Source organism: Pipistrellus hanaki, assembly GCF_964339955.1.
Source record: "Pipistrellus hanaki genome assembly, chromosome: 8".
Lineage (NCBI taxonomy): Eukaryota > Metazoa > Chordata > Mammalia > Chiroptera > Vespertilionidae > Pipistrellus > Pipistrellus hanaki.
In genome coordinates, this window is record NC_140510.1 from 47,338,568 (window position 1) to 47,365,613 (window position 27,046).

At 36.8% G+C, this 27,046-nt stretch overlaps 1 protein-coding gene across 4 annotated transcripts in view; it reads right to left on the bottom strand.

The window, feature by feature from the left end:
• GPR155 (G protein-coupled receptor 155) overlaps positions 1-27,046 on the bottom strand; it is a 44,043-nt gene that overhangs the window by 13,406 nt on the left and 3,591 nt on the right. For 2 of the 4 annotated variants that reach the window (XM_084892652.1, XM_084892650.1), the window contains exons 3-13: positions 24,808-25,304; positions 16,656-17,055; positions 14,784-14,949; positions 12,835-12,990; positions 11,457-11,540; positions 10,659-10,776; positions 6,650-6,734; positions 5,910-6,000; positions 4,699-4,903; positions 3,242-3,346; positions 604-740 (exon numbers count right to left, since the gene is read on the bottom strand). In XM_084892652.1, the coding sequence (XP_084748778.1) occupies positions 604-740; positions 3,242-3,346; positions 4,699-4,903; positions 5,910-6,000; positions 6,650-6,734; positions 10,659-10,776; positions 11,457-11,540; positions 12,835-12,990; positions 14,784-14,949; positions 16,656-17,055; positions 24,808-25,273 (2,013 nt within the window). In that variant the 5' untranslated portion in view covers positions 25,274-25,304. Of the gene's footprint in view, positions 1-603; positions 741-3,241; positions 3,347-4,689; positions 4,904-5,909; positions 6,001-6,649; positions 6,735-10,658; positions 10,777-11,456; positions 11,541-12,834; positions 12,991-14,783; positions 14,950-16,655; positions 17,056-24,807; positions 25,305-27,046 lie in introns of all 4 variants that reach the window. The other 2 variants (XM_084892653.1, XM_084892651.1) reach the window with 1 other exon arrangement.

Here is a 27,046-nt window from a genome sequence, read left to right on the forward strand (position 1 = left end):
CAACGTGCAAATGCTTGTCATAGTGACAAAGCAAAATATAAATCTGTGCATATGATTAGAAAAAATGTATTAAAAAATAGAAGACGGTAGTATGGTGGATATTTTTCTTCTTTTCTCTATTTTATATCTACCATATGAAGTGGTTATGTTATTTTCATAATTTAAAAATTATTTTTTAAAGCTTATTTATCTGAGGAATATCTTCTGAGAGACCATGGGGGCGCTTATCCACTGAGGTCAGTCAAGGAGTACACTAGGAAAAAAAGCCCTACACACATCATGAAGATACCTCGTCTTACCAAACTCTAGGTTCAGAGCATAGAATGAGTAAGTTTCACTTGTAATAAATATACATATTGGTCACGAATACCCTATTTTGGTTCTAAGCAAAATAAGCTACAGGACATTTAGGCAACACAGTAATGTGAATTATTCATTCCTCTTTCCCCCCAAAAAAATCATTTAACTCAAGATTTTGGATTCAGATGGCCTTGCTGCCACTCCCCTGGGAAATAGTAACTAAGTTTTCCCCAGATGCCTTAATAAAACCTTTGCCAAACATGTAAAGAAATGGCCCTAAAACAAATCAGAAGAAACATTTACAGCAAACAGGCCAATAATGAGAAGTAAACACAGCAACACATGTCGAGTCAGTTGCGGGTCTCCACTCTGCAGATACTGCTCTTCTTCCTGGACTAATATGCAGCTCTGGGAGTTACAGCGACTCTCACAATGATCATCTATAAGACAGTAAGTACAACAATTTGTAATCAGAGCTTTTTATTTGAATGCATTTTAAATTCATAATGACTTCCTAAGCAAAACACTACATATGCACATTCAGCTCTGAACCAGTATATTATTTTAGATGAAATCTGAGGAAGTCTTCTTTATGTTGTTTCAAGAGAGTTCTACTTGTAGGGTGTTTTTATTTGAAAAAAACAACACACACACAAACAAAATCATGAGTAGTATGCAATAGTTCCCTTCTACAATACATTATTCAACAATGTAATATACACACACACACACACACACACATATATATAAATTAATAATTCAAGTTTCACTTGTAATAAATATACATATTGGTCACAAATACCCTATTTTGATAACTGTAAAACAAGTTTACTACTACCACTTAGCTTTCATGAAAGAGTTTAAAATATATTTTATTGATTTTTACAGAGAGGAGGAGAGAGGGATAGAGAGTTAGAAACGTCGATGAGAGAGAAACATCGACCAGCTGCCTCTTGCACACCCTCTACCGAGGATGTGCCTGCAACCAATGTACATTCCCTTGACCGGAATTGAACCTGGGACCTTTCAGTCTGCAGACTGACGCTCTACCACTGAGCCAAACCGGTTTTGGCAAGATTTTAAAACTTGTCAAATAAAATAAAGGAACCAAATAAAAAATATCATATATTTTATTCACATATAGAATCAAATCAAGTCACAGACATGACTCTAAAATGGAGGGTGAGTGGCAGCAGGTGTGGATGGTGAGGAAAGGAGAAGGGGGTAAGCAGGGAGTCAGGGAACCTCATGGTGGCAGCACGCAGGTGGTGAGGGAAGGAGGAAGCAGGGAGGTGAGGAGGTCGGGAGGCAGGGAAGTGGGGAACCTAATCAGCCCTGATTGCCAGCCAGGCCAAGGGACCCCACCCTTGCACGAATTTAGTGCACTGGGCCTCTAGTTTCTTATACTCCTCACATTTGTGATATAAAAACAAAATGCCTGCCTGGCTGGTGTTGCTCAATGGTTGAGGGTCATGAACCAGAAGGTCAGCGTTCAATTCCCAGTCAGAGCACATGCCCGGGTTGTGGCTTGATCCCCAGTAGGGGCATGCAAGAGGCAGTCGAGCAATGATTCTCTCTCATCATTGATGTTTCTAATTCCCTCTTCCATCCTCTCTCTAAAATTGATAAAAACATATTTAAAATACTTAAAAAACCCAATATAATGCAATATGGTTGACTTACACTTCATTATACAGAAGACTTTTTACTGTTTCCCTTTAAACTTCGATTATAAATTAATATGAGAGGTCCAGTGCATGAAATTCATCCATGGGGGGAGGGGTCCCTCAGTCTGGCCTGCACCCTCTCTGACCCAGGACCCCTTGGGGGACATCTGACTGCAGCTGGACATCCCTCTCGCAATCTGGGACCACTGGCTCCTAACCACTTGCTGGCCTACTGGTTTGATTGCCGCCCAACCGCTCCCCTGTAGGCCTAATTGCCCCCAACTTCTCTCCCCTGCTGGCCTGATGGCCCTCAACTGCCCTCCCCTGCTGGCCTGATGGCCCCTAACTGCCCTCCCCTGCTGGCCTGATAGCCCCTTCTCTGCTGTCCTTGTGGCCCCAACTGCCCTCCCCTGCCTGCCTTGTGGCCCCAAACTGCTCTCCCTTGCTGGCCTGATCGCCCCTAACCTCCTCTACCTTGGCCCTCACCACCGTGGCTTTGTCCAGAAGGAAATCGGACAGTAGAAAGATGTCTGGTCTCCTGGTCTAATTAGCATATTACCCTTTTATTAGTATAGATAATCAACTAAAAGTGTACTGTAACTTCACATAGTGTTTTAAATAATCTGAAATCCAGACCACAAATGTGATTCATTTAGTCTATATGCCAAAAGGTTATTATTTTTAAAGATTTCTCTTTTTATGAGAAAGGGTATATTTTAAGTATATGAATTCAAAATGTAATTAAGCACTAATTAATTAGTTCTGGCCCTGGGGAAAGGAAGAAGAAGAAGTCTCAGCTTCTAAGACGAGAAAAGAAGGCCCCAGAAAATAATGGTGTTTAGGTTACACTTCTTGGATTAAATTTATTGGGAAAATTGATGTGTGTGTGTGTGTGTGTGTGTGTGTGTGTGTGTCTAATACTACCTATTACTACATCATTAAAACTTTATTTTAAACAGAGTATTCTGTCTATGCATGATTATCCTATTAGCACTTTCCTCCATCTTATTTGAGAACACATATTCTTTTATTTTATTTTTATTGATTGATTGATTAAGAAAGAGAGAGAAAAAGAGAGACATCAATTTGTTGTTCTACTTATTTATGCATTCATTGGTTGATTCTTGTATGTGTCCTGACCAGGGATCAAACCTGCAATTTTGGTGTATTAGCATGACACTCTACACAACTGAGCTACCTGGCCAGGGATGAGGACACATATTCTGAAATAGTGTAGCTTTTATAGGCCATCCTCATAACCCAGGGGTACTCACTTTTCTCAGAGGAAGGTGTCTCAGGTCCACTAGAGCTTATGTTTGTTACTGGCTCTGCGGATGAGCAGCAAAATTCACCATTTCCCATGGAGCAGGAGCAGCACCCTATATAGATCAAATAACATGTAAGGCAGAGCCCACTCACAACAGAAATGGACAACTTCAAGAGATGCCAAAGAAAACCAAAAATCAAACAAAATACCCAAACAAATCCATTTATACACACACATTTCTCATGCAGTCCCATTGGAAACGTTGTCACAAGGTAGCAATCGAAAAGTATTCAAATGTACTTATACAGAAAAGTTAACACTAGAGAGGCAGACAGAGGATCCGCTCCCTTAAACATTGTCTTACCGTGTGACACAAGGAAAAATGTTTTTACCCATGCTGTTCCATTAGTTTCCACTGTGCTTTGGGAACTCAAAGAATTTGAACACTTTCCTAAAACACAGCTTTTATTTCATCACTCAACTCATCAAAAACAGGTCCCAATGCTCTATTGCTTGTGGTAGGTCATTCAAATTTCTCTGTGGTAGGTGATTCAAATCTCTTTGGCTTGGCCATTCTCTGTCTGTCTAACTCCTCCCACCATTCAGCAAAGGCCCTTCTCTTCTCTCAGAACAAGTCTTTAGTGGCATCCACAAACCCCATGCTTATTTGGGGTCTCCAAGTCTAGTATGACAGGGACTTACCACTTTTGTTAATTCACCTAAACACTCTAATCCTTTAGGTTTAGTTCAAAACTCACTGCTTTCAAGACTATGTCTCCTACTAATTTAGAAGATGTAGTAAAAACAATTATAATTTTTTAAATAAAATACTGCTAAAAACTTCTTGCTGGTTTACAGGTAGATTGGTTTACAGAAATCACACAGAGCCATCTTCTACAGAACTGTAAGTTTTCCTCTATTTAGTCACACACACACACACACACACACACACACACACACACACACAGATTATGGCCACCAAGAAAATTACTATGGCAGTTTTTGCCTTCAAACATAACTTGGATATATGCCAGTAAGTAGACCACTAGCCTTCTCTTTTATTAATTGAACCTTTGATTTCATATTGCCAACTCCTGACATGCTATTAACCCTGTGTCAGTCAGGTCTCCTTTAGCATTTTATTGATAGTGCTTACCTAAGTTGTTACATTAATAAGTATAGATGCTTAGTTTCCTAAAAAGGGTCATCCTGAAGTTGTTACTTTTCTCTAAAACTTTAAGATCCAAGGAAGTTTTAGGATTTAACAAAAAGATTGCCCTCACAAAAGATTTATAAACACGAAACTAATGAACTTGCAAGCTCTTTCTATTACCAACTATCATTCAAGTTATCTGACAAATACCTATGCTATTCAAGGTAGCTCAAGGAAGTGCCCTTAAACAAAACCTGTAGGACCCATGCTACACAGGCACGTAAGAGTTTCTTTATGCTTACGGGTCATACTTGTTTCTGGGAGAGAACTTGTAAAAGGCTCTGGTTCGTTTATTGGCACTGGACTCTCCTCAAAAGCAGTGTTCCTAGGCTCCACTGTGCGGTTCTGAGGCTGGTTGAAGTCTTCGTAGCTGCCTTGGGAGGTGCGGTTCATACACATCAGTGAGATACTAGCTATCACAATGCTGCAGAACAGGGTGACCGACGTGGTGATCATCTGCCGAAAAGACAGTAAGCTACTTTTCACAATTCTATCTCCATAATCTTAGTTGAATAGGTTAAGGGTACTTTTTTTTTGGTGGAAAATGCAATAGCTCCATAGCTACAGATGCTCTAGAACAATGGTTCTTAAAAAAGAAGAGTGTGGAAGAGATGTAAGTTACTCGTAGAAAAATTAGAGTTTGCTTGTAATCATATAAGATTCCTAGATACTTCTTTCACTGTACACAAATGCCATTGTTTTCTTCCACCAGTAAATTAAATAACTGCAGCCCTTCTCTTCAAAGTTTTTGCTCGCTTTATTACATAGTTTAAGCATACTTCAACTAGAGACTCCGGTATAGTAATAATACCAAAAATAAATAATTATAGCTAATATTTACTGAGTATTAGCTATATGGCAATACTAGCCTAAGTCCTTTATGTGTATAATATTATTTATTCTCACAATAACCCAATAAAATTCAAAATTACAAAACAAAACATAAGAAATCCAAACCATTTGAGGAGGTTTCTAAAACACATCTATGAGCCCCACCCCCTGGAGAATTTCTGATTCAGCAGGTCCCACAAATCTCCTTCTCTAGCTTTTTAAGCACATTTTCTCTCAGATAGTTTTTGTTCTGAAATTTAAATTTATTCAGGATTGAAAATCAAGAATTTGGCTTTTATTATTATTGTTAACTCATTAAATGGCTTTAAATTAATCACTCTTTCCTCCAATAGAGGAAACATAATTAAACTTAATTCATAAGTGTGTTTAAGAAGACTCAGTAAGTTTCAAACATCTGAAATCCTCAGCTAAAAACAAACTCAGACACGTAAAACCTTTACCACAGTTTGAGACATGACCTTAAAGAGTGACATAGGGTCACCAGTATGACATGTGGTAAGTTGGAATAGATTTTCAGAATTAATTTTAATGTACTAGTAAGTATAGAAACACATTCACAAGCTAAAGAGAGATGTTCTCAAGAACAGAACTTTCAATACATTCTTCTCACCTGTTCTTTTCCATAAAAGAAGGCTGAGTCGATGCTGTCTCCGTTGTGTTTTCCAGTGATCAAAAGAACACCAACAATGATAGCAGGAATTCTGGAATAACAAGGGGTTAGAGAGAAAAGATAACGAACAGTAACTATTGACAAGAAGAAAATTCTGAGATGTTCTAAATTAAGCTGCAGCAGACAGAGAGACAGGACTGTTGTTAGTCAATGAATGGCTGGGGGCCAACTAACGAAAGACTGTGCACATTCTGTATATCTGTTGGGACTTCGGATTGATTCCTAGGGGGGCTGCTTCCACAGAGTAGTTTTTAGCCAAGCACCATCAAACTCCAGGAGTCTGCTTTTTTGTTTACACATGGCCTTTCTGCACTGCTGTCCGCAGCCAATCCACAGGAGCAGACATTTCTTTTTGTGGACTCTGCCTATCCCAGAGCTGGCTCACTTAATCTATCCCACCCCTTTGCCTATACCTAACATAAATTCTTTCAGCACCTTATAGCTTTTTCTCCCTTTCCCTTACCTAATATATAAAAACACTTGCCAACTGCCAGACAATGGACATATTGTCTTTCCTACCTAGCCAATGCAGCTGCTAGTTTAGAATCCATGCCCCCAACCGGTCTTCTCTTTTGCTAGCAGTGGCCTACTAAACCCTCCTTTCAGCCCTGGAAGTCAAATTTATTGTTTAACACTGTATATATAGGAACACGTAAACAAACAGAGAACTACCAACTTACCCCCAGCCACATATGATAATGATTCCAACAGGAAATGGTACCATCTCTTTCTTTTTCAAAAGAAACAAAGAAATTGCTAGAAGGCCTAAGAACAAGAAATAAAGGTTGAAAGATACACAACTACTCTTGATGCTGTTCAGACTTCATAGAATTTTATTTAACTAAGCTCATTTCAGGAGCAGTCTGTAGTTTTTGCCCTAGAATTTACTTCTACATAAGTGCTGTCCCCAATATTTTGAAGCAGGTTTTTTTAAACTCAAAATCATTTGAGTTTTCCTCCTACATCATGTTTTTACTCAAACTTTCTTGTTTTATACATGAGGATTTTTTTTTTTTTAAAGTCCCAAATCATCTTATTCTTTTGACTGATGTGTTTGGATTCTAAGTATATTTAGAAAATGGAGGGGTTTTTTTTTAAGTGGCTATGGAAAAGTTCTAATAATAAAAACATCCCCATTCTTTGGTGCAAAGAAAGAGCCAGTAATTCTTACAGTTTTGTTTTGTTTTTTAATGCTCCAAGTCTATATGGTGGACCTAAAAACAAATAGAATATGAACTTAATACAAAAACAAATGCTTTAAAGTTCTTCAACTCTCCTTATACCACATACTCAATTATTTAAACGTATAATGTCTTTTTAAACAAATTCTACATGCTATAGAATCTTAGAACTATGGGTTGGGACCACTGTTTTAAACTAACACCTTCATTTTACAGATATAGAAAGAAGGTTTTGCCCAAGCCATGCAGCCAGCAGAGGGCAGAGCAGGACTGGAAATCCAGCCACTTGATGGGAGGCAAGTCCAACTCTATCAGTGTTTCTAAATCTCAGATCAATGGGCCCTGATGGTTGTTCCTAAGACACATTTGCCAGGATTTAGAAATGTCTGAGAAATTTTCAGTCCTTTTGGTATCTTTTAAATGACAACCACCCAAACGCCCATCTTATAATTAAAGTTCAGTCTTATGATTTCAGAGATTACTTTTGGTTTTATATTCCATCTGAGCCAAATGAAGGCTAAATGATATTACAACACAGGGTACAAACGAAGGTTCTGTGGCCGTTTGAAGAAAGAAAAGCAATGAGAAAACCAGATCATAAACCCACACATGGAAGTAAAGGCAGGCCAAACTAAAAAAATAAACAACAACACAAAAAAAAACCCTAACCAGAAAAGCGAGTTTCATTTTACATTTCTTTTTCTTTTCTTTTCTTTCCTCCCCACCCCCCCAAGCCTCCATTTCACATTTCAAACTCTGATTCAGATTACGAAAACAAGACCCTTTGTCATGTTGATAAATGTTGCTAATTAGAATGACTGAGTTTATAATTTTGTTTTAATCTCATCTGTGAATTTGCTTTGGTTTTAAAGTTGTATATTAGCTGCATATAAGGAATTCATACCTAGATTTAAAGTTGTACAGAAAAGTAACCCTATGCTAGAAATAATGGAAATCAACACCAAGGTCCTTGAGAATTGTTTTTTCTTTAAAAGGGACCACACATTACCCACGTTTGAGAGATATTGCAATATCACTGCTCTTCCCTAAATACATTTGTAAACTCTTATAGTTTCAGGTTTTCAAAGAGGCAGGGATACAAGTAACCAATCACAAAAGTGTGCCAACTGTGTTATAATACTGATGTTCATTAAAGTTCTGATGTTCATTATTTCTTCTTTGTGAAAAGACTGGTATAGGAACAGGTGCAATCTAGTCCTGACTGTATCACTGACAAAACTGAATCAGCTAAACTTTTTGGGCCTTAGTTCCCCAATTTGCAAAATGAAAAATTCAAAGCAGACCATTGTTTCCAAAAGTGTAGACTCAAGAGGTGGCACAGGGTAAAAAAAATTTTTTTTGACTAGTTATGTGTTTATTTTAACATGTGCTTCAAAAATTTTTAGCTATCACATGAAACCTGAGATTTTACTAATATAACGCTCAATTTATTAAAGTAAAAAAAGTGAATCAACTTTAAGGAAAAAACAAGTACATGTGGTATGCAGATATGGTAAAAACCATGAGGAGGTATACAAATGAGAGAAATTAAAAATGGCTGAATGGGATGATTTAAAATGATACGTTAGGTCTAAAATCTGTTATGTCAAATATTCTCAAGGTTACAGGGCCTTTTCATCAGGGTCACAGAATCCAGAACAACATATTGGGATAGATTTTGAAATGCATGTTTGAAGAGGGTTTCAGGGAGACTTGTGACTTTTTGATACATTGATCTATTTGCTGCTTTCCTATTGTTATTATAAACTTAGCCTCAATAAACTCAAGTATTAGAGGTCACGTTGGTTTATCTGTATTTGGAAATAAAATCCTTAAGCTGTTTTAACTTGACATCTCACGAAGTCTCTTATGCTAAACAAGGTGCACTTGCTTTTAAAAAGCTCGAACCTTGCCAAAACCGGTTTGGCTCAGCGGTAGAGCGGTCTGCGGACTGAAAGGTCCCAGGTTCGATTCCAGTCAAGGGCATGTGCGTTGGTTGCGGGCACATCCCCGGTGGGGGGTGTGCAAGAGGCAGCTGGTTGATGTTTCTAGCTCTCTATCTTTCTCCCTTCCTCTCTGTAAAAAATCAATAAAATATATTTAAAAAAAAAAAAAAAAGCTCGAATCTTCTCTTTGCAGTGAATTTTTACATCGTTGCTTCACTTAAAAAGGCTGTTGACTTAGATTAGGCCCCACTTTTGATGTTGAAAGCATGAAATCAAATGCCTGTTTCTCACAGTCACTTCCTGACACCTGCCTCCTAACAATGGCTATCACCAGCCCTACCATTCTACAATTTCCTTTTATGTGCCATTTTACAGGTTCATGTTTGTGGTATGAATACAAAACAGCCAGATATAATGTTTCACAAACATACCAGAATGTATCCAAATAAATATTATACTTCAAAAGAGCAATGTGTTAAACCTTTTGAATATCCTTTTTGGAGCCCATTGAAATGAGAAATAGTCTTTCTTACTGGGTACTCTGATTTCCATACTCTTTTACTCCTTACTTTTCTTGTTCTCATATTACTAGTTTCCTCTCTATTCTATGTAATAAAGAGGGATATGCAAATTGACCATTACACCATCACAAAGATGGCAGTGCCCATAGCTACAAGATTGTGGCGCCCAGTCCTCTCAGCCCTGCCAAGGGGGTAGGGTGACAAACGCATGGTGCAGCTGGACCGGCCCTCAGCCCCCCAGCTGCCCAGGGCCAGCCTGAGGCACAGGCAAGCCTTGAATGTCGGCTGCTCAGCCGCCCAGGACTGACGAAGGCTAAGGTAACCAGGGCCCGCCGAGGCTTGCACTGCCAGCAGTGGCAGCAGCAGAGGTGTGATGGGGGCGTCACCTTCCCCTGATTGCCGAGTCGCCTCCTGCCCCTGAGGGCTCCCAGACTGTGAGAGGAGGCAGGCTGGGTTGAGGGACCCCCCTCCAGTGCATGATTTTTCAAGCACTGGATCTTTAGTTTAATAATATACAATAGTTCTATTTGTTGAGTGTCTACCATGTACCAGGCATCAATACCCATTTTTATTTAATTTTCAAAATAGCTCTATAAGGTGTGATGACCCAGTCTTACAGATGAGGAAATGGGAGACTGCAAAAGTGAAGCCATTTGCTTCAGGCAGAGCCAGAATTTTTCATCAATTCAGCTGGACTCTAATAGTGAACTCTGAGACACACCTTTCATGCCTCAGACCTCTCTGCCCCATGCCCTACTTTCTCCAGTGCCTGCCCTTTTAGTGCCTCCAAAGGAGAGCTGTGCTGACTGTGGCCTAGAGCCAAAGACCCTGAGGGAAAGGACTACATGAGAGGAAACTACTCAAACCCAGGCAGAAATTGAGTACATTGGGAAACAGGACTCAGCTTCAGACTGTCTCCCTCAGGAGGTGTAACTGCTCGAGAGAATGCCTTAATCTTTTCCTAGGAGACTTCAAATAGTTGAGAGCTTTTAGTGATGGAGAAGGGGTCAGACCTAAATTTCCATTCATGATCCAACTTACCTGTCCATAGGTAGGTGCTATAGAGGGAGCTGTACAATAAAACAAACACCAGAATTTGTCCAACATAATTTTTTTCTTTAACAAAATTCCATATTATCATTCCAGCACAGACAATAGACTGAAGAACAAAATATGTAAAGAAACAGTCGGTCATATTCATGAGTTACAGCAAATATAATTATTCAGTTTAAATTATTGCTGAATAATTATCAACTATTGCATACTGTTATACTAAACTTCAAGTTTTATGGTAAAAAATCCTTCTTATACAGAGTCTTTAACAATGTACATATTCAATTAAAACATGACAACATTCTAAATACTAACATTATATTTAGTAATCATTCACATAAAAATGCTAAAATTCTTTCCATTATAACTTGAGACATGCAAAGACTTAACTAGAAAAATAAAACCGTGAGAGTTCAATTTTTAATGATTCAATTGCTTCTATTAAAAATGCAAAATTATAATCAAATGCTCTCATTAACCTTAACTTTATACAGTTCAAGACCTATTGCAATATTTAATAAATTAGGTATAAATTAATTGTAAGGGCAGACGTTCGAATGGGTCGTCGCCGCCACGGGGGGCGTGCGATCGGCACCCGTGGTCACCATGGTAGGCACGGCGACTACCATCGAAAGTTGATGGGGCAGACGTATAAATTAATTGTAATCAAATTATAATTGATTGCACTTGGTAAAAAAACATTGTTTTACTGTATAAGTGAAAAAACATAGAGAAGTAATTTCCAATGAGAAAACCATAGTTCTAAATATCTATAGGTTTACTAACCTGAGCGATGAGTAAATTAGTTGTAAGCATATGAGGAAGCTGTTTATATTTCTTACTCAAAAGAAGAATAGCTAGAGACCAGATCTTAAAGACAAAAGGTACAAAAGTTATTCAGGTTTCTTAATCTTGATAATTATAGAATTCAATGATTAGTCTCTTTAAAGAATCCACTTTGTCCTGATTCAGGAAGAAATTCCAATATCTTATTTACTTTAATCTGCCTAGTTCTCCAAAGGTATTAAGATAAATTACTATATCCAAAGTAAAATAAAAAGCCTGGAAAGATACTATGCTAAATTAACTGTACAGAAAATAACAGGGTTTTTAGGAATTAATGCCTTGACCAGGGCCGTGTTCTATCTCCCCCTACCTTTGGTGGCTGGGGTGGGACACAGGTTCATAGGCAACTATTTAGGAAAAGAGCTTTAGAAGGAGATGCAGTTACAATGCACTAAGTTCTCCCTTTTAGATTCTATCATATTGAATCATGCAGTATCTAAATTCCAGGCTATCTTACTTCAAACAATACACATTGCCTACCTTAAGGTTAATTGTCTTGCATTCCTTATATTGAAAAGGATTGGATTTCTATTCTATCTACACAGTGGCCAGCCAAATATGCTTGTTGATTTTTCTTTTTGCACCCCTCATTGTCAATTAAAACTTACGTTGTCTTTCTCCCCAAACTGCCCTTACCAATAAGCATGATTTTAAGAATATGTAACAAAAGTAAAATTTCCTAAAATTACATTTATCATGCTTTTTTGTTGCCATTATACATATTCATCCCCACCTCCTTTCTTTTAACACTAAAAGTTCTTTTTTAAAAAACCAACATTTGCTTGAATTCAATAGGCAACTTTATTCAGAAAATACTCTATTTGTCAAAAGTTTAAGTATTTAACTTGAGCTAGATATAGCCAAAAATTTTCGTGAACATTAAATGGGTGGTTAGATGTGATCCCGAGGATCCCTCAACTCCATGATTCTACAACAGCAAGTATATGTATAGTGACTCACTATGTACAGAATGCTTTTCACATATAGTGTCTCTCTTGATCCTTAACCCAAGGCAATAGGTAAAATTATTATGTCTATTTTTCTAGATGAGAAAAGTGAAGCTTAGAGATGTTAAGGTAACTCCACAGAGATGTCCAACTAGTTTGTGATAAGGCCAGAGTTAAATCCAGGCCTTGTCTGCTATACAACTCTAACTCCAGTTAGAAAGACAAATCTCAGAAGGCTGATATTATATCTTATGGGTAGGCTTTAGAGTTCTCTATCGCTCATGAAATCAGATTTTTAAATCCCTAACTTTCTCTTACCAAACTATTTGCAAACTCATTCTGTGGTTCATTTTTCATTGAACCGTACTTACCAAGGATACCAGGCTGATAATACTTATATCAAAACTAACATTCTGGATGGCATATGCCAATGGCTTAGGGTCCATTGAGGGAAAGGTCAACAACCAGGCAGAAATGTACATGATTGGCGCAGATACAAATGTGCTTATTACCATCCCTGAGGTTATCTGCAAAAATATAATCAAATTGAGGAAAGGGTCACAGTTGCATTTAAACAATTACCTTAAACTTTAAATAGCCACAGCACACTAAGGCGTCCTATCTAATAAAGAGGGAATATGCTAATTGACCCTAACACTGTTGAAAAGATGGCAGCACCCACATCCAATAAGGAGGGAATATGTTAATTGAATGCCCCCACCCTCAGAGATGGCGGTGCCCACAGCCATAAGATGGAGGCACGCAGTCCCCTCAGCCCCACAGGATGGCAGGCATGCAGCAAGGCCCCTTTGTGCCTGACTCTGGAGTCCCCCAGTTCCCTTAGCCCTCCAGCCACCCAGGGCCAGCCTGAGACACAGGCAAGTCTCAAATGGTGGCTGCCAAGGCTCAGGTAACCAGAACTGGCCGAGGCTTGCACTGCTGGCAGTAGTAGCAGCAGAAGTGTGATGGGCCATCGCCTTCCCCTGATTGCCAGGTCGCCTCCTGCCCCTGAGGGCTCCCAGAATGTGAGAGGGGGCAGGCTGGGCTGAGGGACACCCCTCCAGTGCATGAATTTTCATGCACTGGGCCTCTAGTTCTCAGTAAAAGGACTTCACAGAATTCAACATGTTATCTAATGCCATACTCCCCTTTCTGAGAGTTCTTAAAAGAAAACACAGATAAGTTCCCTTAGCTCCTTTCCAATCTATGCTCAACTTATATTTGCACATAACAAATAATAGACATTCTACAGCTGATGGTTATCTTCTAGTTCTAGGAAGCAAAACCATATTAATGATCTAATTAAACTTATGACCAGTTTCCTTACATACTGTTTCATAAAATACTAATACATGCAATAAAAATAATTCAAAAAGAAAATTGCAAACATTTTACAGATTAAAATGAAACTGATCTTTATTAAACAACTTAGTACCTTCATGTTATATTTAAAAAACATTTACTCTACCTCTAGCAGGTAGCTCAGTTGGTTGGAGTGTTGTCCTATACACCAAAAGTTTGCAGGTTCAGTCCCTAGTTGGGGCATGTTGGGCAGTAACTAATTGATGTTTCTCTCTTACATCAATATTTCTCTCCACACCCCCTTCCTCTCTTTCTAAAATCAAAATAAAAACATTCTCAAGTGAGGATAAAAAACAAAAACAGCCGAAACCAGTTTGGCTTAGTGGTAGAGCGTTGGTCTGCGGATTGAAAGGTCCCAGGTTCGATTCCGGTCAAGGGCATGTACCTTGGTTGCGGGCACATCCCCGGTGGGGGGTGTGCAAGAGGCAGCTGGTTGGTGTTTCTCATCGACGTTTCTACAGTAGCTCTCTATCTCTCTCCCTTCCTCTCTGTAAAATATCAATAAAAATATATTTAAAAAAAACCCAAAAAAACAAAAAAACATTTACTCTAATGCTGTAGATAACATCTACAATATGCTTAGACACTGTTAACAATTTGGTGTTAATTGATTTTAGCTATTTATTTTAGTAATTTTGCAGTTGATCATGTGATGTTTTGCATCTGTTGATTTATCAATGAACGAAATAGATTTTTTCCCCATCAAAATTTCAAAAGTTATCCTTCCATAAATAACCTTTAGGCTTAAGTATAAGTAAAGCAATTAGATACTTGAAACTAGAAAAGACTAATGAAAAACATCCTAGCTGATTAAATAACTACTGTTACATGATGCCCTCTTACATACCATGAAATAATTTATAGATATCAAATTCTCATAAAAATGCTGACTTCTGTGTTTTGAAAATTCATTTTCTACTAACCACACAAACAAACTTAGAAAGTAGTGTATACATACAATCTCTACTTCCATGTTGAACTGTGTTGCAAAGATAGCCACTCCTGGTGCTACAGGAAAGACACCATACAAAAATGCATAATTCGATAAACTTGTATGGTTTACTACACTGTTGCCCTTGTCCAAGACTTCCACCATTTCTCTGCACAGAAGTGGCAGCACCAGGCTGAAGAAACAAGAAATGTATCATAACTTGATATCCAAGCATGCTGGTCCCCAGGTGGTAAATTGTTCCAGTCAGGTTGGCATTAGGTTATTCTTCTCTTTCCCAGAATACTTGCATGCACATATTCTCTGCATGCCTACTTGTGGATGTTTTGTTGGAAGAATTAAGAAGTCAACTTAGAGCCATTTTAAGTGTAACAATATTCTAGAAATATTGGGAGGAAGAAAATCAGACTTTTTTGCTCCACAGTACTTTTCTTGCAAAAAGTTTGTAAAAGTTGTAATAGCTGCTGTTTCTTGTTTCCTCTATTAGTTCAATGAAATATTAAAATATTGATAATCTGAGTAAACTTTTAAAAAGAAAATTACTAAACACCTTTTTGAAAAACAATAAAGCTGATCTTTATTATGATTGGGGGTTTAAATGGTTCAGATAATATGCTCTGGTTTCTCTTCAGATCACATAAATCTTTCATCTTTTAAATGGTTCAGATAATGATAACAATGCTGCTCAATTAGGTTCCCAAAACCACTAGAAAAATAAGTATTTTACAATGAGCTCTTCATCTTTGGAGAGACAAAACGTGTAGCAAAGGAACTGAAACAAGTGGAAATAGAACATAAAATTAGTGAAATCCAGACCCGGTGGAGTCAATTATTAAAAAGGTCCTTCAAGATTCCATAAAGAAAGCATTTTCTATAGTAGCTGAGCTAATAGAGCTTTCCCTTAAAAAGAACAAGGTTGATGATATTGTCATAGCAGCACTTAGAGAGATGCGCTAAAATGGAGTAAAGAACTACTCTTTTGTGAATTTTTCAATTAAAAAAAATGGATGAAAATATTAAATAGGGATCAAAAACCCAGAAAAAAGATGTTAAAAATGAGAATATTTAAATTCTACTTACACGTTGATAATACTATTACTGTTAGAACCATATTTATTACTGTACTAATACTAATACTTCATTTTTGAGGAGCATAATACCACCATAAACAATACTTAGAATTTACATTCATTTGTATTATATTGAAAATATAGAAACTATTTTATATTCATAAATTTAACTGTTAATACAAGAGCTGAATTCAATAGTTAAGAATGCCCCAAGCACCTTGGGATAATCTTGCAGTAAAATCGATGTCATCTATACCATGAAGTATAACTCCATGGCTAAGGAGCTAAGTAAGTTGTAGAACTATTAATTAAGGTTTTGATAACTTTTTATTTGATAGGCTAGAGTCAGATGGTTGATACTATTCATACATATTGACTTACTTATATTTAGAAATTTCAACCACCCTCAGAATTACAGAATATTTTCCTCAAATTGATAAAACAGTTGATATTCAAAATTATTATTCTCATCACAACTAAAATTTTAAGAGAATTAGAAAACTCAGAAATCCTGCAAAATTCCTTATAAAATATTACCCAAGTGGGACATTAGGAAATATTAAATGAGATTATATAAAAGCCGAAGAAAAACCAATAATCTTTATCCTCTAACAGTAAAATGGAAAGGATAACCTACATGGGATAAGGAAATGACTTTGCACAATATACCAACATCACACTGTCCTTTAAATCACAGTTATTTATGAAGAAGGATTATTATTATCAAACTATTTGAAGAAGAAGATAGTTGCAGACACATCCCAATGAACTGACTAAATAAGACTTTGACAAAATATAATCCCCAACTTACAGTTTAGCAGTAATGAGAAGAGTTAGTACAACAAATGCTGACTTCTTCAGTTTCCTTATTTTTCCCACCATTGTAAGACCAAGATAGAATAGAGCTGATCCAGAAAAAGAATTTGCAAGTCCATCAAGAAAGTTTTCCATATATTCAGGCACCTTTTGATCAAGAATGAAATTAAAGGCAATGCCAATGAAGACCATAAATACTATTGGGTTCTGTATTACTCGCAGAAGTCCAAGTCCCACAATTTTTACTTTGCTTTGAGAAGCATTTTGACTGTCTTTCCACTTCTGGATTTCACAGAAGATGAACCCTATAGGGTTTAGCATCATAAGAGATATTGGTGCCACCAAATAAATGTACTGGAGATATTCTGGGTATGTAGTTTGATATAAAGCTTCAACTGCAAAACAAGAATTAAAATAGATTTTAAAATGATTGCCACAGAAACATATTAATAAGTTATGTATATAATATTATCTTTAATTATAGCATATTATAAATTAAAATCTAAATAATGCAGAACGACCGCATTAGCCTTGTTTTGTAAAAAGAACATTTTAGTAGGAAAGTTGAAAAAAAAGGAAAAACATACTGTTAAATAACATTTCGCTTATAAACTAATAATCAACTTTTACAAATTATTTTTAGTAATACCCAGTAAATTCTACTAAGTAGAGATTTAGACTAGTCGCAATAAAATAGAAGAATTGTAGAATTTTAAAAAGAAACTATTCAAAGTAAAATTGTTATAACAAGATATTTGAGTAATAATAGCAATAAGGCAGTTGACTGTTGGTTGGTTCCCTTGAGAGAGAAGTTCTACTAAAGTGGTGAGGCAGAAGTCAGGGTACAGAGGATTGAGGAGCAAGAGGCAGACAACAAATTCAAAAATGGACACTGAAGTGCTTTAAGTGTAAGCTATGCAGGAGAAGATGGGAAGATGGGAAACGGTTTACAGAAAACAGACTGGAGTCCCTACAAAGTCTAAGAATTAGATGCAGTTGGAAATTTGGGAGTTCAGAGTAAGTCAGAGAGGGAGCTATTGAGTTTAATATTTCCCAGATGAGTAGGTCCAGGATACCCTAGGATGGCCATGTTAGTTGGTGGCTGAAATGGAGTAGAGAAAAACATCACTGGATAGAAGGAGATCAAGCACCTAAGTGGACAGAGAAATTAATGGGTAGTTTACATGGATGGCAAGTCAAACAAGAGAATGGCAAAACGTGGGGGCAGAGAAGATAACAGTGAGCCAGGCATTCAAGTCTTCAATGAATGAGAAGGAATGACTAGAATGAGATCAGCAGACGATAGCAAGGAGGCTGAGCGTGAACCTCAAAGAGGCAATTTTTACAAAAGAGAAGTAATAATGGCCTTGCAGTGGTAGGAGATGGCTATGAGGACGTCAGCCCTATCTCCCATTGCTCATGTTAGTATGCAGGTGAAGAGAAAATGGGCAGCCTCCGTTTGAGAGGAATGCAAGGGAATGCATGGCCTTCGGGAAGACCAGTGAAGATGCTGAAGAATTAGTGATGGAAAGGTAGATAAGAAATGTTTGGGAGGGGATTACAGTGGAGTCACGTAATGCACATTTAACACAAATTCAGCTACACTCTCTAGGGAAGACAAAACCTTTCTTTCTTTCTTTCTTTCTTTCTTTCTTTCTTTCTTTCTTTCTTTCTTTCTTTCTTTCTTGGGAAGACAAAACCTTTTCTTTCTTTCTTTCTTTCTTTCTTTCTTTCTTTCTTTCTTTCTTTCTTTCTTTCTGCTAATGAATTACTTCACTTGCTATTCACTGAAGAACAGTGCTAGAGAGAAAAAAAAATCAGGATGTGTTAGACGTAGGAGAAATGGTACAGTATGTACAAAGTATGTGTGCTATATTTTGTAGGTGATTTAAGGGATTTTTCAAGGGTTTGACTGTACATGAACCTAACCCCTGCATAAATTAAGTCTCCTTAGTAGAAGTGGTACGTGGGTTGGATCAGACTTTTTGCAGTTTCTTGGTACAAGTGGGCGTTAGTGACCTGGTCATGGGTTGATCAGGGAAACTTAAGAGCCTTGAAGTAAGCAACTTGGTCTCTAGGCAGATTTTTGGCAATGAGTTCTAAAATTATTCAAACTACTATATAAAGGCTGATGCATAAATGATTTGAGGTTAAGAAAGATAAAAGAACAGCCACAATCACTCACCAGGAGAAAGGCAATCATGTGAAAAAATGTAAAAGATTAGCTTTCTCAATTTACATTAAGATAAAGTGACAATGGTAGGAAAATATATTAGTTTACTTACTCAGGATACTTAAGTTCAGTTAATGTTATTCACATGTCCTGTTAAAGTTATGCAACTAGATTATATAACCTGTAGAAGTTCACCTTGTTCTCATTAGCTAAAGACGACTTTTTATAAGATTCAATTCCCTTCCTTTTAGTTAAGCACATACAGAGGTCTACAATATCTCTGAAATGAAGCAGTGGTTAAAGAAAACATACTTGATTACATAAAATTTCACAAATTCTTTCCAATTTCCAAACCAGATGTACTAGCTCTACAACTCTTAGTGTTTTCTTTCATGTTTCATAAGGTTTTATCTTTTAAGGAAGAAATGCAGCACTTGCTCCCGGCAGGGTGGCTCGGTTGGTTGGAGTGTTATGCGTCATACCAAAAGGTTTCAGGTTCAATCCCAGTCAGGGCACATATCTAGGTTGTGTGTACAGTCCCCGGTTGGGGTGCATATGGGAGCCAACAGATGATGTTTCTCTCTCATCGCTGTCTCTCTATCCCTGTCCCTCCCTTCCCTCTAAAATCAATTTTTAAAACACCATTCTCAGGCCGAAACCAGTTTGGCTCAGTGGATAGAGCATCGGCCTGCGGACTGAAGGGTCCCAGGTTCGATTCCAGTTAAGGGCATGTACCTTGGTTGCGGGCACATCCCCAGTAGGGAGTGTGCAGGAGGCAGCTGATCAATGTTTCTCTCTCATCGATGTTTTTAACTCTCTATCCCTCTCCCTTCCTCTCTGTAAAAATCAATAAGATATATATTTTAAAAAAATAACAAAAAACCATTCTCAGGTGAGGATTTTTTTTTTTTTTAAAGCAACACTTTTAATAACTATTTCTAGGTAGCTAACTTTTTCTAATTAGATCTTCTAAGAGAAAGGCATCCAAACCTGCCCACCACTCAATTTTAAAAATAGAAAGTGTATTTTGGAAAAGCCTTGTGTTTTCAATCTGAGCACAAGAATTTTCCCAAGTGGCCAAAAGACATAAACTTTGACAACTTACAGCCACAAAGCTCCTTAAGTTAATGCTTTCCCCCCAGAATTTACTTTCTTGGCACCCTAGCATTTAATCACCATCATATAATAGACTTTAAATTGTTTTAAAGAGCAATACAAATTTGAACAACCGTCTATTATTTATGGCTGGCCAATCACCAAGTACTTTCTCCTTTTTCAGATTTTGTCTTTTCTCCTCTTGAAACCACTGGTCAAAAATTTCAAAACTGGATTACTCAATGTGTTTCCAACCAATATCCTTTGGACTTTTTCGTGGCCACACCTTCATCCATTTTATTCACTGCTGACAATATCATCTAAATCTTGATTTTCAAAAAAATAAGATTTTCCCACAGCTCTCACTGCACACAAAAACAGCTATAAAACCTTTTAATTAATTAATTAATTAATTAATTAATTTTACATTCACAGTCCAGTTTCCTCAACTGGCCCCTTATTTACCAGCTCATCTCTCTGGGAATACGTAGCTATTCCTTAGGGCAAAGCCTCCATCAGCCATTTTAATATCATAGTTACACTAGACAAATACCAGGTTTATGACTAGTTCTACATGCTGACCATAATCCCCCAACTTCTTGAAATCTCCCATTTCTCATCTAACTCTTGCCTACTGTTTCATGCCTGTCTCAGGTACTGCTTCTTCCACCAAGTCTGCAATCTACATCATGGATATCCTCTTCTCTGGGTGACTCTGGTAACTTGTGTCTTATTAGTGACCTCAACTCATTCTAAGTTCCTTGGAGGCATCATTTTATAGCCCCCAGGACCCAGTACAGTACTGAATAAACCTGGAAATACTTGCTGTGTGGAATTAACACATCAATGAATGTCAAAGGTTTCAGAATAGAAATGTATTTTTTAACACACAATAATTTATATCTAATTGTTGTTCATTAACCTGTTTTCTTTTTATATCCAAATTTTCTTCCTTTTTCATATTCTGAATATTTTATAAAGCAGGTCACTATTGGGGTATTTCCAGTTAGTTGGACAGGTATTTGAAGGCAAAAGAAGTATAGTCTAGCAGGACAGAAAAACTTTGGGAATAAATTACTTGTTAAATTACTAAAAGATAATAGTTAAACATGGGAAATTTACGTCCACGTCTGCCATTCTTTGCATAATTACTTAACCTATGTCTTTATAAATTAGTTAGCACTATTCTTTTGCTACCAATCTGAAGATGATTTTTCAAATCTGGGAAAAAATATATAAAAGCAGCGACCCATACTAACAAATTAGATTTATAATCATTATATCAACTATTAAGCTCTAATTATTAATTAGAAATAAGGCTCTTGGAGGTGGGGAGAAATCCATATGAGGAATTATTTTATAGCTTTGAAGAACTAAGAGATAAATTTAGCCACCCACTGTGGCTCCTATTTTAATTCTGGCAGATTTTCAGCAGCTAGCAAATACCTCAAAGACCCAGATAAGATCATTCTATTATTTAATGGCATATAGTTAAATGCTTCATTTCCTTTTTGTTTACAGCTCAAACACTAGAGCATAATTATGATTAGTAAGGATACTTATCTATCAGCTTTGTTTAAGGAAAAAATTATAGGATTTAACTATGCCCTCTTAGTATCTTTTAATGTCCAAGGCAAGAAACGATTTTGATTTGCTGAAATCAACATTTCACCTTGGTTTCCTTTCACACTCACATTTCTTTAAGTACCTTTGAGAAGAACTGTTTTTAAGCCCTGGCCAGTCTGGTTCGATTGGTTGGAGCATTGTCCCATACACCAAAAGGTGATGGGTCCAATTCCTGGTCAGGGCAACCCAGGAATTGTGTGGGAGGCTAATCCATGTTTGTCGCTTACACTCTCTCTAAAATCAGTTTACCCTCTCTCTAAAATCAGTTTTGGGGGGCGGGGAGGAACATTGTTCTTAAGAAACAGACAGCTTTAGTGTGTAGTTTTCTGTCACTTGAGTATAGATAAATCATTTTAATGTAGTTTCATAGACCGTTATAATTGTCATGGTATAGAGAAAAAGGAAACATGACTGTCCTTTTCCTTTGTTCATTATCTGCCTTCTCCTTTTCACCAGAAAACTGGATTGATATTATGAAACAAATGCAGTCTTAAAAAGAGTATGTCTTATAAGCTATGATGTTTATCTGTGAACAAGAGAGTGGAAATTCCTGTGAGAGGCCCTAGCGAACTGAAAAGGTCTTGTCTCTAGAGACACAATCTTTTCTGTTCACAATGAATGAGGCCAGAAGGCAGATGGGCATGGAAAGCAACAGTAAATCACCTCATTGGAGCAGATGCCTGGCCCTGCAGTTCTGCAGCACACCTTCCAATCTGCAGATATATGAAAAAGCACTTCTGTCTATACTATTGAATTCTGGAAATGTATTGTTTACCATCTAATGTTACAAAAGCTCTTTTATTATTTGTGATTTAAAATATTAAAAAAAAAAAAAACCACACAAGTACTACAGCTCAAAATCCATAACCATAATCATTGGGGAAACTGAGTTCTCACACTGCTGGGAACATGATTATTACCAAGTTCACTGATTTAATGTGGGACATAAGAGAAGTAGTGATGAATATGGTAGACTACAGTTTTTAGTTGGAGGTTCTGCCTCAATATGAAAATGAACAGATTTATTTAATAGGTCTTTTCCACTACTAATCATTTTGTAAAATATTTTTAGATTAATGCAACGATAATAAAATCGTTGATTCTCTGTGAAAGCAATGTATTGAAGGGCTACGTGGGTCTTCTGAAGATTAAATGGGCATGTTATACAACTGTGTGGCATAGAGAATGTCCAGGAGTTAGAACCAGAAAACCTAGGTTTGGGTCTCAGGCATCTGTAAGCTATCTGTCCTGGGATAAGGCAAATAAACCTCTGTAAGCCTGTCTCCTTACTTAAAAATGAGGATAATGATATCTACCCCACCTCAAATGAGATAAATAAGAAAGAACTCTATAAACTATAAAGTTATAAATGTTAGTTCTATTTAGTTATGGGCTTACTAATCTATGAGAACATGAAACTATATACTTACAGTTTATGTTTATATTAGGATACAGCAATATTATTAAATACTTAGCACTATTGTACTCAGCCATTTCTCAGGCCCTTATACCATAAATACCTTGACAAATTTACATTATTAATGCAACTCTGAAGAGAAACTTCTTGCTTTTATTTCCAAAGTCTTTATTTTAATGCTTGGTTCATTCTTAATTTTAAATTTCAATAACCTTAAAGAAACACCTATCTAGTTTCTGACTATTTACAACTCAGTTATGTAAGAGCCTAGTTTTTCCTCTCTCATTAATCTCCTGCTTTATTCATGGTAATTTAATTTTAAGGTGTACCTCTGTTTCTAGTAAAAGAGATGGAGGAGGGTCAAAGGAGGAGAAGGATGAAAAGTATAGTCCACCAAAATCCTTTTGGTGCCAGTAATGAGATAATCTGGGGGGTGGGGCAGGTTAAAACTACATGATAAGAAATTTGAAAGTTAATGGTAGATTTCAATTGTCCATTTTGTTAAGTTTTTTATAGTCTCTGTTCAGAAGCTACGTCATCAGAAAGGCCTTTACTGACCTCCTTACCTCAAGTAGCACCTTCTCATTCCTATCCCTCTATAATACTATTTTACTTATTTTTATGGCCCTTGTCATTATTTTAATTTTAATTTTGCATTAAAATCTACAAGAATGTTGTTCACAGGTGTATTCCAGCAGCCAGCACAGCCACTGGTACATAACAGGTCCCTGTGGATGAACAAATGAATGAATGACTAGCTCTGTAATATTCAGGTCCTCACATTATAATATATGAACAAAGCACAACATAAACTTTAATTTAAAAAATAAAAGTATAAACAAGTAGTTACTAAATGTATTTTCTTCTTTTTTTTAATGGCAGTTTTGCACTTTATTTAAAATATATTTCTATTGATTTCAGAGAGGAAGCGGAGGTAGAAACAGATAAGAAGCACTAATGATGAGAGAATCATTAATTGCCTCCTGCACGACCCCTACTGAGGATCGAGCCTACAACCCGAGCATGTGCCCTTGACCGGAATCGAACCTGGGACCCTTCAGTCAGCAGGCTGACACTCTATCCACTGAGCCAAAACAGCTAGAGCAAAATGTACAATACATTTTCTTAGTGTCAGAGTATTCTGGGGGGGGGGGGGGAAAATGTTTCAAGATATCTCAACATTCCAAACTGGTATGTTTATTGTTTCATCAGGAAAACAAACACACGTAGAAACATAAAATTATATTGCTTAAAGAGTTGGAAAGATGAAAAAGGAAAAGTTGGAAAGGTGAAAAAACCACTGTTTTTGTTCTTAATCAAAAAATTAACTTCAACTAAAGTACATTGACATTTTGAAGAACAGCTAAAAAATGAGCTTTAATGTAAAATAATATATATTCTAGGTGGTAAGAAAAATAAGGGATGAAAAAAGTCACTCATAAAATTCCACTGCTAACATTTAGTAATGACTTTTTATATAGACATATACCTTTCTCTTTTACATAATTTAAATCAGAATCTGATCTCTTCTGGAAATTATACTTCTTTCATATATGATTATTGAGAGAAAAAGAATACTATTAGAAAGAAAATTCACAAAGTTTATTTGGATATGACCACTTGTTTTAGGTAGACCTTTCAAGAACTCAAACTCTGAAGTTAAGGAAAAATATAATTTATCCTAATTTAAGACATAGCTAAGAAAAAAGTACAAAATATTTCTTAGATATAAGAGTATCTATCACTAACAAATGCTTAAATTAAAAAGGGTTAAATTCTGGTACCTTCTAAAACACTTAAATTTTTTAGAAACTTGAAAAATATAAAATAACTTACCTATAGGATATCCCAATGCAAAGTCATTACTTTGTGTAGCAAAAATAGGGAACAGTCCAGCTTTGCTAAATCGACTATCAGGACTAGCAACTAATAAGGTTAATACACATACAGTGAAAAACACAGAAGCTTTGGCAATTAAGATGCTATATAGGAAAGACCAATCCACATTGGAAAAATTAAGTACAACCATATTTTTGAATAATAAAGCTGGAAGTGCAAATCTGGAGACAAAATTTCCCAGTCCTTTGGCCTGTGTTGATGTTATGATGTTGGTCCTTCCTGCTATATAACCACAAAAGACTATACCAAAGCATTCTAGTAAGGCTGGAAAAAGCCTTGTTATTGACATTGAAGATGGGTCATTAGTGGAATTAAATCCATGCATTACTGTTGAGGACAAAGTCGAGGTCATATTGACTGCAATGGCTAAGTTCTTGGCAGGTAAATCAGAAAAAGAATTCATTTTCTTTCACCCTCCGACTCCAACCAGATCTCTGGAAAGAAGGAAGAAAGATTCAGTGTGACAATCAGTAGGAAGAATTCTAGTTGAAAGGATATGTTGGCAAACCTAGTCTTATTAAATGGCCAAATAAATAACATATACATTTCTTCAACTACCATCAGAGGAAAATGCAAGTAATAAAAGGGCGGCGGGGGTCAGGGGAGTGTTTCCTCACTAACAGTAACCTCTTTACTTTCAAAGGTGGATCAGTGCGAAGTATTTACATTGCTGTCCTATATTCAGTATCAGACCTGAGAAATACAGCTGCAGGGGTGTCCCGGGGTCCTTTCCGGTGGTCCACCCTTGAGCTCCACCTACTGATTAAGAGCATGGAGCTCACAGAGTCTCTGCTGAGTATTCACCTGCATTCAACTTCTCCAGAAATTTCAGTAATTCTCAGGGTTACGTCAAGGAGATACACTAGACAGAAGGGGCCTTTCCAGCCTGTAGCCATCCATAATTGACTACAGGATAGGAAGAAGGGTATAGTCTAGTATCACTTATCAACTTTAAACCAATAACATATTTTAGGTGTCACTTTCATCATCTGTATCATAGCACCCACCTAATAGAAACTTGAAATTACTCAAGTAACGTCCTTACAATCACATCTGGAACAAAGCAATCCCTTAACCAAAGTTAAATATAATTTGGTAGCATATTAAGAGAGTGAAACAAGAAATGATGGCATTCCACCAACCTACTCGTAGTTCCTTTTTTACCAGCCACACATTGGCCTTCTTGAAAGTCCCAGTCCCTTTGTGCCACATGGACTTTGCACATGCAATTAACTCTAAAATGTTCTCTTCTCTACCCACCCACCACTCCCTACATAACCGCTACTCACCCTTTAAATCATAGAGTCCAGGAGTTGCTTCTCTCAGGTAGCAACTCTAACACCACAGGCAGGCCACGGTTCTTTCTCAAATATACTCATGTTCCTTATCTTTAGGCCACTTTTCTCATTTTATAATTATACTCTGCATTAGAGTGGCTATTTGTTTTATGTCTATCTCCTTTGGTAGACTTCAAGTGCTACAGAAACAGAGTCTGTGCATGTTTTTTCTTATTGTTATGTTCCTACCACCTAAAATAGTGCATGGCACACAAGACACTCCATATGTGTATATTTACTTCATTTTTTAGTGAATCAATGTTCTCTTTTAGGAACTATTTAGTTCATGGACAGAAATCTCTCCCTTTCTTTTCTTTCTTTCTTTCTTTTTTTTTGATGATAAAGTATTCTAAGTTTTTCACTATAGTAATAGGCTCAAGACCACACAATGCGTTCTAAAATGTTCTAAAGCTGTTCAGTAAATGTTAAAGAACACAAATGTGTGGTAAAATGTTCTAACAATGTTCAAAAAATGCTAATGCAAGGAATGCTAATATTATAACCAGACTCCTCCCCTGCTGCCAGGGACACATGAGCATGCAGTTTAGACAACTGCAACTAATCAGCTCTTATTAGTAACTTAAAATTAACATGGCAACAACTGCCAATTTATAAATAATTATTCTGGGTTAATCATCTAAAGTGACCTTATATAAGGTAGGAAGTAGAAAAGCTCATTCCTGACATGTACAGGTTAAGTTCTCAAACACCTACATCGAATTAAGAAGACCCTGGTGGCAAGCCAGAGACCAGCAATAACTGATACTCAGCGGTGTGAACAAGATAATTTTCTCTATGCCACCCTGGTATAAATGGAACCACTTAAAAACTTTCACTTA